The sequence below is a fragment of the Dromaius novaehollandiae genome, chromosome 3, assembly GCF_036370855.1.
Source record: "Dromaius novaehollandiae isolate bDroNov1 chromosome 3, bDroNov1.hap1, whole genome shotgun sequence".
Taxonomy (NCBI): domain Eukaryota; kingdom Metazoa; phylum Chordata; class Aves; order Casuariiformes; family Dromaiidae; genus Dromaius; species Dromaius novaehollandiae.
In genome coordinates, this window is record NC_088100.1 from 128,087,073 (window position 1) to 128,102,353 (window position 15,281).

At 57.9% G+C, this 15,281-nt stretch overlaps 1 protein-coding gene across 8 annotated transcripts in view; it reads right to left on the bottom strand.

Moving 5' to 3' along the window:
- Nucleotides 1-486: 486 nt before the first annotated feature.
- Nucleotides 487-15,281, bottom strand: part of SLC8A1 (solute carrier family 8 member A1) — a 49,007-nt gene continuing 34,212 nt past the window's right edge. Inside the window, exons 3-11 of one of the 8 annotated variants that reach the window (XM_064510075.1) lie at nt 11,749-11,852; nt 9,101-9,121; nt 8,743-8,760; nt 8,613-8,627; nt 8,395-8,463; nt 8,042-8,172; nt 7,296-7,395; nt 3,418-3,693; nt 487-2,348 (exon numbers count right to left, since the gene is read on the bottom strand). In XM_064510075.1, coding sequence (XP_064366145.1) covers nt 1,972-2,348; nt 3,418-3,693; nt 7,296-7,395; nt 8,042-8,172; nt 8,395-8,463; nt 8,613-8,627; nt 8,743-8,760; nt 9,101-9,121; nt 11,749-11,852 — 1,111 coding nt within the window. In that variant the 3' untranslated portion in view covers nt 487-1,971. Of the gene's footprint in view, nt 2,349-3,417; nt 3,694-7,295; nt 7,396-8,041; nt 8,173-8,394; nt 8,464-8,612; nt 8,628-8,742; nt 8,761-9,100; nt 9,122-11,748; nt 11,853-12,162; nt 12,270-15,281 lie in introns of all 8 variants that reach the window. The other 7 variants (XM_064510074.1, XM_064510076.1, XM_064510078.1 and 4 more) reach the window with 7 other exon arrangements.

Consider the following 15,281-nt stretch of genomic DNA (forward strand, 5'->3'; position numbering starts at 1 on the left):
ATTTAAATGTATCTGCAGACTCTTTGCGTTGGTCCTTTAGGGTTCAACAAGAAAGCCCCCTCGCCTGCTTCGTGTGAGCAGCGTCCTCTGGGAGCTTCGGGCCACTTGCCCCCCTTTGCGCGGTCGCTGTGGGCTGGGGCGCGGGACGAGGTCGCCCGTGGCGCCCTTTAGCCCATGGGGGGGCGGCGGCCGGGCCGGGCGAGGCCCAGGGCTGGGCGCAACCCCGGCCCCGCTGCCTGCTACCGACCATGCTGCCACGGCGCGCGCGCGGGAAACCAGCCGCGCGCCGCAGCCAATGGGGTCGTGGGGCGGGGCTAGGGGCGTTGTGACGCGCTCCCAGAGGCGGGGCCCGCCGCGGAGGGGGCGGAACCCGTGACGCGCCCCCGGGGGCGGGGCCGCCCCCTCCCTGCGCCCCGCCCCCCTCACGTGCACCGAGCTGCGCCCGGTCTCAGCCCTCCCCAATGCAGCAGCACTGCGGGACCCGGCGGGAGTCATTACAAACTTTATTTGGCTGTGCACCGTGTACCATTGCTAAGGATCATCACAATGCGTGGGCTCGCTGCCGACGGCGGTGGGCGATACAACGGAAACTTGAGGAAGCCGAACGAACGGAAACGGGGTCGTTGCACACGAGGGCCGGCCGGATCATGAAGAGCCTGCGGCCGCCTCCGCTTCTGCCCCCGAAGCCCCGGCGCGAGAGAGACGGCAGGAGAGCCCCGCGACCCCTTCAGAAGTGCAAAGGTTTGACAAGGGGGGGGGGGGGAAGAATAATAATAATTATAAAAAATCCTAATGCTCCTAGAGGAAATCTTACAGCCGGGTAACCCAAATTCCCACCGGTTGTTCAACGTGAGTGTGCAACAACCCGCCCCCATTATCGCACCGGTGTCGGGCAGCGTGTCCGGCCAGGCTGGAAGACATCACCGGCGGACGCTCAGGGCGCTGCGGGTCCGGCCTTCCCTCTCCTTTTCCCTCTCCCTTTCCCTCTCCTTTTCCCTCTCCCTTTCCCTCTCCTTTTCCCTCTCCCTTTCCCTCTCCTTCACAGGAGGCGGCAGCGCCCGGACCGCTCCGGCTGCTCTCGCTCCCCGGGGCGAGCGTTGCCTCCTCTCCCCGCCGGCGGAGGACCCGGCCCAACGGCACGCTGCGGAGGAACTCAAGGACCCGAAAATAAATAAAGGCAGGCGAAAGGGAGGCACTCGTGTCCGCGGCGCTCAGCCCACGCGGCCGGAGGGACTCGCGCTAGGGGATGCTATATACAGGTAGGGTCGTTTCGGTCATGCAAAGCGCTACAAGCACCACGACGGCATGCCTGAAGAGGCGCGCGCGGCGGGGGCACCGCGGCGGGGAAGCCCGCAGCGCCCCGGAGGGCGTCCCCGCGGCACGGGGGGGCGTGGGGAGGGCTGCAGGGAGAAACGCTAACCGTACACACGCCGGGACGGGACGAACGCACGCACGAATGAACGAGCGGGAAAAAAAAACCCCAAAATAAAATTAAATTAAAAGGAAAAAAAAAAAATCAAACGACGGAGAAGGTTGTGGTTTATCCTCAGAAAGCCCCCAGGCTCCCCGTTCCTCCAGTCCGGTCTCCGGCTCCTCGTCGACGGGGCCGGTCCCGAGCGGCGGCGGCCGGCGGATGTCCTGTCGGGAGTCCGTGCCCGCTCTCCTCGCCCGGCCGCGTCCGGCGAGCGGAGAGGATTCGGGCGCTCCTCGGCTGCCCTCGGCGGTGGCGTCGCGGCGGGGACCCGGCGTCGGGGCCGCTGCCCCCGGCCGGGGCGCTGCCGGCTTTGGGGTCCCGTCTGGTTCAAAGAACGCTCCAAAGCCGTTTTCCATCAGCAGGTGTGTGAACATGGCAAACCTCTTTTATTCTTTCTCTGTTCATTATACACAGCGTTATATCTATATCTATACCTATATATTGCTCTATATAGATACATATAGATATATATATATTTACTATCTCCGATTGTTCCTTTAGAAGCCCTTTATGTGGCAGTAGGCTTCCAGAGATGAGAAGAATATGTACAAGAGCCACAGGAGGATGAAGAGCGAGGACGTGAGCAGCTTGGAAGTCCGCGGCCCGCCCAGCTCACCTCCGATCTCGGGCCTCCGCCGGTAGAGCAGCACGCCCACGCTGATGAAAGCGAAGATGGTGAAGAGGGTGACGGAGAAGGCCAGGGTGCCGGGCGAGACGTGGAAGGCTTGTCCGTGCGCCGCGTGGTAGATGGCCGCGATGGACCAGGCCACCCCGATGCCCAGGAAAACGTTCACGGCGTTGCTGCCGGTGACGTTGCCGATGGAGGCATCCGCGTACTGGTCCTGCGTCGCTGCCACTTTGCTGGCGAACGTGTCTGCGGAGAGAAGGCGGAGAGAAACCCCAGGAAATAGCCGGTCGCAGGGAGCAGGGACTCGGCACTGGCAGCGTCGCTGGGGGGACGGAGATACTGGGACACGGGGTACATCCACAGCATGCCGCCCCCGGCAGCCGCCACTATTTTATACCCCAGGCCAGATATTTTATACCTTCTCTTTTGCCTCTAGGTAGATAGTAAAGGTTAAAAAAAAAGCTCCAAAAAATCAACAAATGAGCCGGACGAGAGGCTTGACCTCACTGCATGTCTGTCTGCTCTCTGCCCATTCGAGGAGCCCAGCCAATGCCCAGATACTATAACACGGCCCGTGGGCATCTTAGTTCAAACAAGAGCAGTCAAACGCATCCATAAATAGCATCTCCTGCTTTTCTGAAATGTTTCCTTAAATGCCCACTTTTGTCAGCAAAAAAACAGGAGGGCAGTTTTAGGCCATGAAACAGCCTTGCAAAACGAATGCCTTAAAGCTCTAGCTCCAGCAGGCCAAAATATTCCCCTTCCTTCCTTCCCTTGCCCAAATCTATCCTCCATTTCTATCATGCTGCTTCTTTTCCTAGCCCCGGGATCTTTAGGCCACTTTCAAAGTTTTGAGGCCCCCAAGTGCTGATTATTGGAAGTTCAGGACTGGTGGGAGAAGGAGGCGGGAGGTGGTGGGGTTGGGTTAGATCCCGCTCCCTGTGACCCAGACCCTTCCTGTTGGATTCGGAAAGAAACCGCAGGACTCCCAACACAGGCAGCACTTTCAGAAAAGACCGTTTTCCTACTCTAAGTGCAAGCTGTGGAGGCTGTCCTCAGAAGTAGATACTCTGCAGTCTTTGCAAGACAGAAGGTCCTTGAAATCTTTTTCCAGGGGACTGAATTCACATCCCTGGTTCCATCTCCTGTCCCAGCTGAGACTGAAAAACTGCTTCCATAAATGTTTTGAATCTCCCCTCATTCAGTTTTGGGCGAAACAGTTGAGGACCTCAGTGTGCCCAGCTTTCCCAGCCCAAATCTGAGCGGAGACTGGGCAGAGACGGAGCTTTACAAGAAACTCTGCCGTTGGTCTTACCTGGCACGGACGTCCCCAGCGCGACAAACACGACGGCGGTCACGGAGTCCTTCAAGCCGATGGTGCAGCCGAAATGGGAGGCCAGGTCGCCGATGAAAGCTGTCAGGAGGCCGATCATGAGGATGGAGACGACGAAGCAGGCCCAGCCGTTCCAGTAGTCTGTCGGGGGCACAAAGGCAAAAAGGACCTTCCAGAAGACGGTCAGAAAGTGCATCACGTAGTCGAAGCAGGAGGGCAGCTTCTCCTCCCCACATTCATCATCATCGTCATCTTCCCCTGGAAAAAAACCACCAGTGCTAGATTAGACTCACCTGTCCTGGAGGAGGTTTGGCAAAGCCCCTGTGCAGGCTGGAGCCCCCCAAACACCCTCCTCTATGGCTTGGGCTCAGAGATGGCCCTAGAAGGCTGTGACTTCCAAATACCTCATTTTCTGGGACCCGGGACACACTGAGATGGCTTTCTAAGCCGCAAGCGTTGGGCATTAAAAGAACATTGCAAGCTGTATTAAAGACATCCCTTGCCTTGGAAGAGGTACGTTGTTGTTGTTGTCTCTGATGTGTTTTTTCTCTCCAGGAATGTGGAGCACCAGAGTTCCCTCCCAGCAGGAGACCCCAGGACAGGAGACCCCAGGACAGCAGGGAAAGGGAGGGCCAAGACACAAGGACGCCACAAGCACCTGGTGAAATCCAACCCGCTGTGACAAGGTCCTACCCCACCGAACAGCAGATTTAAGGGATGATGGATCTGCGCCCTGCTTCACCCGGCAGCCGCAGTATCAATCAGGCAGGTATTTGCTTTCAAACGCAACCACGCAATTTTTATCTGCCCCACTGCTGGCCCGGGTGAGCATTCTTCTTTTCACATCTTCCTCCACAATGAAGATCTTTAATTGAATAACGAAATGTATAAAGGCTCCCGCAGGGAGAATAAAGCGGTCTTGCTGTACGCCGTGTACCAATACATAAGTGTCAATTAACCCCGCATTCAGATGGTGGCTCTGCGCCATGACAACAGCATTACTGGGAGAAGCCGCTGGTGTGGTGTTTGCTCATAACAACGATTGCCTTCTGCCTCCGTGCGAGGTGACGGAAAGCCGGCTGAGGGATCGGGACGGGGCATCCCTCCTGGGCAGGTCGAGCCCAAACCCATGCGAGAAGAGGAAAAAGCCCAGGGATGCCCGGCTTGCCCAGGCCTTCACAAGAGCTTTGGTGACCTGTGAGGGGAGCCAGCCTGCCAGGGGTTTGGTCCAGCTCCAACGAACGTGGGGCCCTGCAGTCCGTTTGCATCCTGGGGGCTCTCGGCTGAGATCCAGCCGCTGGGGAGAGGGTAGGGACAGAGCCAGAACGAGGTGAGGCAGGGGGGAGCCTCTAACGCAGATCTCTGAGAAGTGATAGGACAAGGGGCGACCTCCACCAGCTGCGGCTTGGGAGGTAACAGCTGGATCGCAGGAGAAACTTCTTCCCCAGGACGGTGGTGCAGCCCTGGGACACGCAGCTGGGGTAACGGACACCTCCATCTTCTGAGGTTTTCAAGATTTCACTAGATAAAACCACAACAAATCTGGGGAAAGTCCTATTTAGTGCCCTACTGGGAGGCAGCTTTGGCTTTGCAGCACCTTTGCAGATCAAGAGCAACATGTAAGATAGAGGCAGTGAGGAACTTGGAGTCTCTGCAACACAGGGATGGAAAGTCACATCTTGGACAGCCTTAAAGCATCACTGTCCCTATGGCAGAAACGGTAACTAATCAGAAGCATGGTGCTATTATTTTGGCAGATATAAATATCCCATTCCTGTGCATCGTGGTGGAGATAAGGAACATTGGGAGGCCTGCACTGGCCTTTTTTTGCCCACTGCACAAAGGCCGGTACTTGCAGGACACCCTGTGCTGGGCCGACACTGTAATTTTGCAGCAGAAATTTTAAATCTCTCCCAAGCTACATGACAGCAGGACTGTCAGGGATCTAAATCTTTACAGAAATGATAAAGCAGACCAAAAAATGAACACGAGGGCCACTGTCATAACATCCACGCAGATCTGTCTATCATTTAGTTAAGCAGGAATAATGGTGCTCGCTTTCAAAGAGCCGGCCAGATCCTGCCAAGCTGATTGGAAACACAGGGTGAGCTCGGATGGTGGCCCAGGGCATTAATTCAGGGACAGGCTAACAAAGCCTGGCATAAACTTGCTCCAGGAGCAACTTTGGGGGCTGTTGGCCACGTACCAAGGGCACGTACCGAGCGGCTGACCTCCGCACAGCCCCGGATGGCCTGGCACAGCCCGCCCTGCGCTGCCTGTCCGTCGAAGCCCTTCTGCCTGCTCATCCCCTCGGCTGGCATCGCCCCTGGTTGCTCACAGCTTGGGAAAGGGGATTTTACTGCTCCTTCCTGAGCTGGGATACTTCATTTTGGAGTGGGAACGCGCGACTTCCACGCGCTCGCCCTGGTGGGCTGTGGGCAAAAACACAAGTCCAACCTCCAGCCTTCGAGGTGGTGGGACTCAGCCGGCACCAAACCTGAGCAGCTAAATCCTGGCAAAACCTTCGGTCCAGAGCTCAGAGACAAACTCCTAATTGTCATTTACAGGGGACTGCTCCTGTCCACCGACGCTGAATCTCTGTTAATCACCCTCCTAGCACCGATGGTGGCTGCGCGCTCAAGGCACAGCAGTGACGGGGCTTTCCACATAACTGCAGTCGTCACTTGTGTCACCGAGATGAGATGCGAGGACCAGTGATTATCTCTGCTGTAATAGGGAATGCAATTAAGTAATTGATTCTGGCATAGATTATTTTAGCCGTATTAGCTACAAAACCTGCAGCAAGGACTGTCTCACATAATATGTTCATGCCATATCCAAAATAATGGGAAGCTCTTGGCTGGAGGCTCTGCGAATAACAGTGCTACAGAAGGAGGGACCACGACGGGCGGGGATGGCTGCTCCAAGATGTCCTGTCCTTGCTCTCAGAGGCAAAGGGAAGACGGCATGGCCATCGCTTTGAATTAATTTGTGCTGGGCAGAGGTTGTCCTTGCACAGCAGAGCTTGGGGTAGGGAATGTGCATGTTCCCCCATGGATTTCGACACAAAATTAGCCAGATGAGCTCAGATCGCCTTCCTCAGCAATTTAACGTAAGCTGGTTGATTTTGCCCTAATGCGTGTGCACACACAGCCCAGGCTGGGCTGCAGGGACTGTGTCATCCAACCAGCGAGTCATAATGCCTCCACCTGTTAAAACCACATCTGGGGGAGACCCTCTGTCTTTAACGTCCCACGGGAGCAGGAATGGTACTGGGCATACCGGCAAACCTGAAGCCCGTACTGGACATACTGGTAAACTTGGCACTGGCACCTATGAGACCAGTTCAACACGGTGTTTCTGAGGGAAAGGCAATTATTCACGGGAGAGATGCAGATATGATCACAAATAGCACAAGCCACTATTGGGCCACTCAGCCATAACCTCCAAGGCTGCAATCATCTATACTGAAGTGTGGAAAAAAATAAAATAAAAAGGATTCACACTCTGCCTTCCTGCTTGTAACATGATACGAAGAGGCAGCTCTGAAGAGAGCAGAGGCAAACAGCGCAATCCCAGCAGTTCCCAGCCCTTAGCCTGGGGTTTTAGGAGTAAGGCAGGCAGGATTTTCCTTGGGAAGCTAAGTGGGAAAGCCAGATGCAGGACATCTTTCCCACGCCTCAGAAACCCCCTGCCCGTGATCTCAGAGACGTTTGCAGCGATTGCAAGAAAAACGACCCACCGCAGCCTCTGGCCTCTCTTACCCAAACGACCGCGGCAGGACAGCGCGTGCAGAGCCCTCGAGCCGAGACACGAGGGAGGTTTAGCACCGTTCACCCGGAGCAGCAGCCCGCCCTTACCAGCACTGACGGTAATGGCCTCGATAAACTGCTCCCTCCAGCTGTTCGTCCCAACCACCAGGGCCAGGTTCGTCTTCTTGATGAGCTTGTCCACCGTGTTCTGCAGAGGGGAGCCAAGAGCACCGCGTTAGGGGCCGTCGGGCCGCACAGCCAGGCGAAAGCCCGCAGGGCCGGGATTTACAACCACGCGCTGGCGGGGAAAAAGCCTCGGCCGATGCTAAGCTCAGGTCAAGAGCCCCAGCAGCGAAAGCAAATGTAAGTGCTTGCAGTTCCCCTCGTTGCTGCTGAAAAACATGTTTCGAAATGGGCTCGCGATGGGAGCGTGAACCGCTTCAGCAGGTAATTAGCAGCGGGTGCTGCCGTTCCCGTCGAGCAGCTCTTGCTCACGGCCCCTCCGGAGCAATTTCCACTGTCTGCTCTGCAGCACCGCAACTAATCCGGGCTCGAACAAGGCCCGGGCGTGCAGCGAGGCTCTGCGCTCACCGGGTCAGCGGCGAGGGGCACGGCGCTGCTGGCAGCGCTGGCCGGGAGACCGGCTCCGTCGGAAGCGCCTGCGCGCAGGATCCGGGCGCAGAGCATCGTTGCAAGGATGCGGCTACTTTTGCAAGGGACCTGCAGGGTTTTGGAGCCCCACCTCGGCCGCCTCTCCAAGCCCTGCTGCGAGACCTTGCAAAGCCGCGAGCTGTCTGCCGCCGGCCGGGGGTCCAACCCCGAAAGGCGGGTGGTGCCGGGGGGGCAGGCGGTACCTTGAACTCGTAGGACTCCTCGATGATGACCTCGAGCTTGGCGTGCTCCCCCAGGACCGGGCGGCCCATCTCGGCGATCCGGCGCTCCTCCTCCTCCTTGCTGGTCAGCGGCTGCTTCTCCTCGCTCTCCTCTGCAAGGCAAAGAGCCCGTCCGTGAGCCGGGGGGGCCGCCGAAGCCGGGGGGGGGCCGCGAGCCTGCGGGCTCGCCAACGAGGCGCCGTTCCCGCCGGGACCCTCCGCAGAGGCACGGGAAGGGCCGGCTGTGCCGGGGACGGAGTTAAATTGGGAATAGGACCCCCCCCCCGCCCCCGCCACCATGTTAGTGAGCCCCGGGCCCGGCGGGCCCGCGGTACCTCGGATGGCGACCACGGCGCGAGGAAGAGGCCGCTCTCTAGGCTGGACCTTCCTGAAGACGGGCCGGCCTAGCAAAGCGAGCGGCGGGCGGTGAGGGGCGGCGGCGGCGGCGGGGGGGTGGGGGGAACGGGACCCCCGACCCCCTGCCCCACGCGGGCTGCCGGCGGCCGGGCGGCCACCAGAGCCCGGGGGCCGTCGCGCGGCGCCGCCATCTTACCGTGCCGCAGCTTCCCTGGGGGCCCCGGGCGCCGAGCGGGGAGGAGGGAGAGAGGAGAGCGGGGTGAGCGGGGGGCGCGAGCGGCCGGGGGGGGGTCGGGGGGGGCAGGGGAGGGGGGCAGGAGCCCTACCTGTGACCGTGAAGCCGCCTGAGCGAGCCGAGAAGGAAAAAAACACCCCAAAGAGAAGCAGGAGAGAAAGGAGGAGAGCGAGGGTTAGCGCGGCGGCCCCCCGGGCCCCGGCCCCGGCAGCACCGTCGGAGCCCGGGGCCTCCCTCCCCGGCCCGGCCCACGGGGAAATGCAGAGTCCAGTGGGCTCCCCACGCCGGCGGGCATCCCTATCCCCCCCATTTATTTTTAATTTTAACCCAATTCCGGCCCGGTGGGTCACGGTTCAGCATCGCCGCGGGCTCCTCGGCGCGGAGCCGCCCCGCGCCAGCCCCCCGGGACAGACGGGAGAAACGGGGCAGAGAAATGGATGCGCGCTTACCAAGCTCATTCAACAACAGGGCTGTGAAGGAGACAGACAGAGACAAACACAGAAGAAGAAAAGTAAATGAATAACGAAATCAAAAAAAAAGGGCACATCCACAGAAAGGCGCCGGATCCCGGGGCAGAGAGGTCGGATCTGTAAAAGCTGCAGGATGCCGTTAGTGTCGAGAGAGGTGCGCTAAAAATGGAGGGACGGAAACGCTTCATGGGGCTGCGGATTCAAAATAATGGTGATGATGATGGCAATAATAATAAAAAAAAACTACTGCAAACATGGGGCGACATGGGATAGAAGGCACACTCCCAAAAATTCATTTATCCCCTTGGAATCGTATGTGCAAGATCTTCCATTGGTCTCGGTGGCAGTTCTGCCCCGGGGAGGACAAACATGTCCCATGTGCGGTGGCTACTGGCTTTGGCCTCCTCCGGCTGCCCGCGTGGAGAGCGACAGCGACGGCAGGCAGCCGCGCTCCGGACAGGGAAAATGAGGAGAGACGCTTGCGGCAAGGGAGTTTGGCTCAAGGAGCTCCTCACTCGACGGCCGAGTCTCCAAAAACGAGACAAAAAGGCTCTTCCCTGGCGGCTCCCTGGGGCCCCTATCTCAGAGACGCCGCCGGTCTCCGGGGCGCTCCTTGCATCTCGTGGAAAAGCGAGCACAAAAAAAAAAAAAAAACCTAAGCGAGAACAAATCATCGGATGGCCAAAGCAGTAAGCGGCATCTCAGAATTACAGGATGGTCAAGGGACCTCTGGGGATCATCTAGTCCAACCCCCCTGCCCAAGCAGGGTCACCTACAGCACGCTGCCCAGGGTCCTGCCCAGATGGCTTTTGAGACCCCACAGCCTCTCCGGGCAACCTGCTCCAGGGCTCAGTCACCCTCACAGTACAGAGGTTTTTCCTCACGTTCAGCCAGAGCTTCCTGTGTTTCAGTTTGTGCCCGTTGCCTCTCGTCCTGCCACGGGGCACCACTGAAAAGAGTCTGGCCCCATCCTCTCCACACCCTCCCTTCAGATACTTATACACACTGATAAGATCCCCCCTCAGCCTTCTCTTCTCCAGGCTGGGCAGTCCCAGCGCTCTCAGCCTTTCCTCACATGAGAGATGCTCCAGTCCCTTCATCATCTTAGCAGCCCTCTGCTGCCCTCGCTCCAGTAGCTCCATGTCTCTCCTGTACTGGGGAGCCCAGCACTGGACCCAGCACTCCAGTTGCTGCCTCACCAGGGCTGAGCAGAGGGGCAGGATCACCTCCCTCGACCTGCTGGTGATGCTCTTCCTCATGCAGCCCAGGAGGCCGTTGGCCTTCTTGGCCACAGGGGCACATTGGTGGCTCATGGTCAACTTGTCCACCAGGACCCCCAGGTCCTTCTCCGCAGAGCTGCTCTCCAGCCTGCACTGGTGCATGGGGTTAGTCCTCTCTGGGTGCAGGATCCTGCCCTTGCCTTTGCTGAACTCCATGAGGTTCCTCCCTGCCCATCTCTCCAGCCTGTCGAGGCCCCTCCACATAGCAGCCCGGCCCTCTGGGGTCTTTCTAAAGTATTCTTTCCCGGTACCACCTAACAACACCCCTCTTGCCCACTGCGACCGGACCACGCCAGCGCGCCCCGTTTCTGAGCCCCGCTTCCACTAGCCGAGCCCGGCCGTTCCCACCAAACAGCAAGCGAGCTGCCGGAGGCGATGGCACGGCTGAGCTCCGAAGGGGAACGTGGCATCGCTGCGGGACCTTGCGCCTAAAATGCAGCTGCCTTTCCCTGCCCAGCGCGGGGAGCGTCGGGGCCTGGACGAGGAGCGAGGTACAACGCCGTGCCTGCTGAAGGGGCAGCTTGCGGCCCGGGTTGGGAAAGCAGCTCCGAGGCAGGCAGGCAAAACCTTGCCACCGCTTCCGACACGGGCATTAACAAGGGGCTGCGGCGGTGCAGCTCAGGAGCTGCAGTAACTCCAAAACCGCTTCTTGCTCAGCCGCCGCTAGTGCAAAATCAGCTGTCGCCATGCATTTTAATTTCCTCGCAGAAAAAGGGGAAAAAAAAAAAAAGACGTGGAGAAATGAGTGCGCCTTGTCTTTTGGGGAAGGCTTGGAGCTGGCGTAGAGCTGTTTCTGCTTTGTGCGTTGAAAGCAGAAATTGTTTTTATTATCCCTATGAGAAGCTGTTATCTAGCGCACGGCCATGAAACTTGACTTGCGCATAACCCAGTTTCTTCCAGAGTGACTGCATCTCATGATATTACCTGCTCCGACCGTGATTCGGAGCTATTTTCAGGCCCTAGTGGCAGTATAAAAAGGCTAAAGTTACTGCTTTGGCCACGCGTTGTATTTCAAGCGAAGGCTGTTTTATCTTCCAACAAAAATGATGCAGCATCCCTTTTTCACCTGCCAAGCCTGCGCTTTCGGCTCGGCTAAAGGCAGACGTGGCCGTGGGGTGCGTTCAAAACGCCTTTCGGGGGGGGCTGGCGGTGCTCATCCGCCCCTGCCCGGGGACGAGAGAGTAAAGAAAACAGGAGCGAAAAAAAGGCGCAGCGGCTAAGCTTCGAAGGAGCGAGGGCACAACCGGCCGGGAGCCAAAGTGCGAGGAGAAAGGAGTGTGAGAGTAGGGAGACACAGAGAAAGCGGACGGCAGCGTCTCGAGAGCTGGTCTGGTTTTACTCTCACACCTTTCACTCCTCGTCGTAGCCACACTGGGTCCTCAAGCACAAGGAAGAAACTGCACTCTTTCTCATACTCCTCACGGTCAAGTATTCTAAGGGTAATGAATTTCCTGTGGGAACACAAGACAGAGGCAAACACGTGATTGGCATCGCACGCTCATGCATCTCACGTCCGCCCGGGTGCCGTGGTGCCGGAGATGGTCGGGCGGGGGCAAGCGGCTGCACGTCACCCCCGCGGGCCGACGGAGAAGGGCAGGAGCCCCGGGCTCCAGGAGTCCCGGGCTCCGGCGGCCAGGCGCCCCGGCTCCGGCCCTTCTCCGTAGGCCGCGGGGATGTGGGCTGCGTGTGTTGCGGGTGCCAGGCATGAGTGAGCCAGACAGGGACACACGGGCTGGGTCGGCCCCGGAGCACGTCCCCCACCTTTCTTCTCACTCATCTCCACCAGCCGGGGCTCCCCGATCTCTAGGTAGAAGGTCTTGTTTTTCTCATACTCCTCATCATCTATCACCTTGATTGATATCGTTTTGCTGGAACAGAGAAGAAGAAATAGAGATTCAAGAGTAAGGGGGGAAAGGGAGGAGGGGAGACAGGGAGGAGGAGGAGGAGGAGGAGGGGAGGAAGGCCAGGAGAAGGTGGCTGCGGAAAGAAAACAACAGATTTGGTAGCGCAGGCCGGAGAGGCAGCACAGCCGAAAGCAAAGGGCAGGAGCCGAGGGGCCGAGCTCGCCCCCGGGCTGAGCACGGACCGGGGGGCCGGGGCGCCCGTCGCTCGGGGGACACCATCCTCTCCGACGCCGCCGGAGAAGGCACCACCTTCCCGGCGTGGGACGGGCTCCCCGCGGGTGTCCCCAGGCTCGAGGAGCAACCCGCCGGCTCCCTGAACCGCAAACCCCTGCACACCGGAGCAAGCCACGCTGTCTTGGGAGGACAGGCATCTCCATCGCCACCCAGACTCCCTCCGTTCAGCTGACGAGTATTCGGCATCAGCCATCGTTTTTTTCCTCTCTTTCAGAGCAAACGTCGCCAAGCGTTTGGAGGAACGGTGGAGACGCTTCCTTGTGCTGTTCGCTCTGAGTCAGAGGTGCATTAAGTTTGCCCTTCATGCTTATAATGAAACCATTTACTCCGAGAGAGCGGTGGCTCTGAGAAGTGTAACAACGGAGCACAGCTCGGAGTAATTGTATTTTATAATGAATATCCGTAATAATTCGTTCTGCTTATAATCATTGCTGCAACAGTTTGGTAGATGGGAAAAATGGTTGCCAAGCATGCAGCCGCTCCTGCTTTGCATTGAGGAGCTACGGGAAATTGTTGTGTATTAAAAAGCTAACGAAGGATGCAAAAACGCTCCCAGCCACGCCGTCAAAGAGGACCTGACAGAATTAACAGAACGGCACAATTTCAAAAACATTGCTAACAAAATCAATAATTTTCCTGACAACTCCCATCAAAATGTACACCACAGCCTGCCTCTACCTACGGAAAGAAAAAAAAAAAAAAAAAAAAAGCCCTGCTCAGGAAAGTTAATTAAAAAAAATCCACCTCCATCAATTCGGAGGGCACCGGGGGCATGCAGACGTAAGCTCCCCGTGGGTGCAACCTGGGCTTGCTGTGCGCGGCAGCTCTCAAAGTCTCCAGCAACCAGCAGTCAGGTCTCCCAAACCCATGAGGGAGAAGGAAAAAGCAGAAGATTTAAACATTACATTTTCTTCCCCTCATGGCAATCCGGGATCAACTGAGGTGGTATTTTCCAAGCAGCCTTCCCCTCCCGTAGCTGCCCCGCCGCTGCGGCGCTGCAAAGCAAAAGCCCCGGCGAGCTGGTCCCCTCTGTGATCCAAGTGGTCCCGGACTGCCTCAAAACAGCATTACCAGCATTTTTCTCCTTTTGTTAAAAAAAAAAGAAAAACCCATCAAGCTGGCAATGCTGAAAGCACACAGCCTGGGGCTGCAGGACACTTGTCACACACTGCGTCCTGATGACAGCACTTCCAAAGCGTCTCCCCAGCTGGCAGGGAAAGGCAGAGCTGCGGTGGATGCTCTCAGCTATACTTCAAGTGCTCTTTCCACCCCATTAGACACATGCCAAAGCTATCTATTTGCAGACGAGGTTTCACTCCAGTGCTGACGCGATCCCACTCTGCCATCTTCTCAGCATGCTGCTAAGCAAGGATTTTAAGAGAGCCTGGATGTGGCCTGGTACGAGATGCAAAGTTACTACAGATGCTACGGGCTCAGCAGGCTTTGAAAAGGCCCGTGGGCAGGGCAGCAAAACCAGTCCAAAAGAAGGGAATCCCAGTATGTGCCGATGGGGAGTGCAAGATGCTGATGGCTCTTGAGGGGGACGTCCAAGGAAGCCGTGAAACGTCATTTGCCGGAGTTGGGAAACAGCACACCAGAGGGTTAAGACAAGCTAAGCATGGCTTTCCCTCAGGACAGCATGGAGCTGCAATTCTGGCAAGGTTTGTTTTATTCCCTGATAGCCGGTACGTGGAAAGGAGATGAAAGTCGTTCCCTCAGCCTCGGCTGCAGGCTCGGGGAAGAGCAATTTCCGCTAGAGAAATGCAGACAGTTGGGTGCAGGGTGGACGTACGCTGCCCTCAAGCCAGAGCAGGGCTCTTCGCCCAGGTAAAACAGACCCATCATCAGTGGAAGGAAAACCCCAGCAGCAAGAGAAAGCTGTGGTCTTCACGAACGGGGCACACAAATGCCTGCCCCCACTCCAAGCCCCATGCCCTCCGCTGGGATTTAGGCACCTTCCCCAAACAGAAGTACTTTCAAAGCGTGCTACTCCAGTCAATCCTCAAAGCCCTTCTTTTAAAAGAGCATCCCCACACCACCCTCGGGAGCTAGAGCCAGAGGAGAAGTCCTCTTGGCTGCTGATGCTCCAAGGATGGTCCCGCCAAGAAGGGGCAAACCGCCGTGCCCCATCGGACCCCCCCAGCCTCCCAGCACAGCCCCTTCTCTCTGACAACTGCCAAGAGCACCTGCCTGCAGAAGGACAGAAGAGCAGGATGAGAATAAAGATAGTATTTCCAGCTGATGCACTCCCAGCCCCAGTTATCTGTGTCTTCCTAGCTGGCCCCAGTTTCTGTGTATTTAGCAAATCCCCAGGGATTTCTCCAGTTTCCCCTTGAGCTTGGGTCAACTTTGAGCATTCGCAGTATCCCATAGCCAAGGAGAGCAAGGTGGTGGCCAAGCAGGCACGCGGTGCCCGCTCAGCAGCGTGCACAGCAAATAGCCGCTCTCGGGCGGCAACGTGCCCCCGGGACAAGCCGCCAGCCTGCTCCACGCTTCCCGAACGCAGCGCTGGAAAGGGCGAGCGAGAGCGCCTGGATGCCTGCCTTGCCGGCGACCCCGGCGGGGACAAGGTGCTGGCAGGACAGGGCTGAGTGTCCCCAGGAGGAGGACCTCAGGGAGTGGCCTCAGGATGGAGGCTCCGTGCAAGGGGAAAGGGAGGGCACAAGGATAGCTAATGCTTATCGTCTCTCGTGGGGTCCGACAGCACCAGGAATGATGGGTGACGACACCTTTTACCTGCCT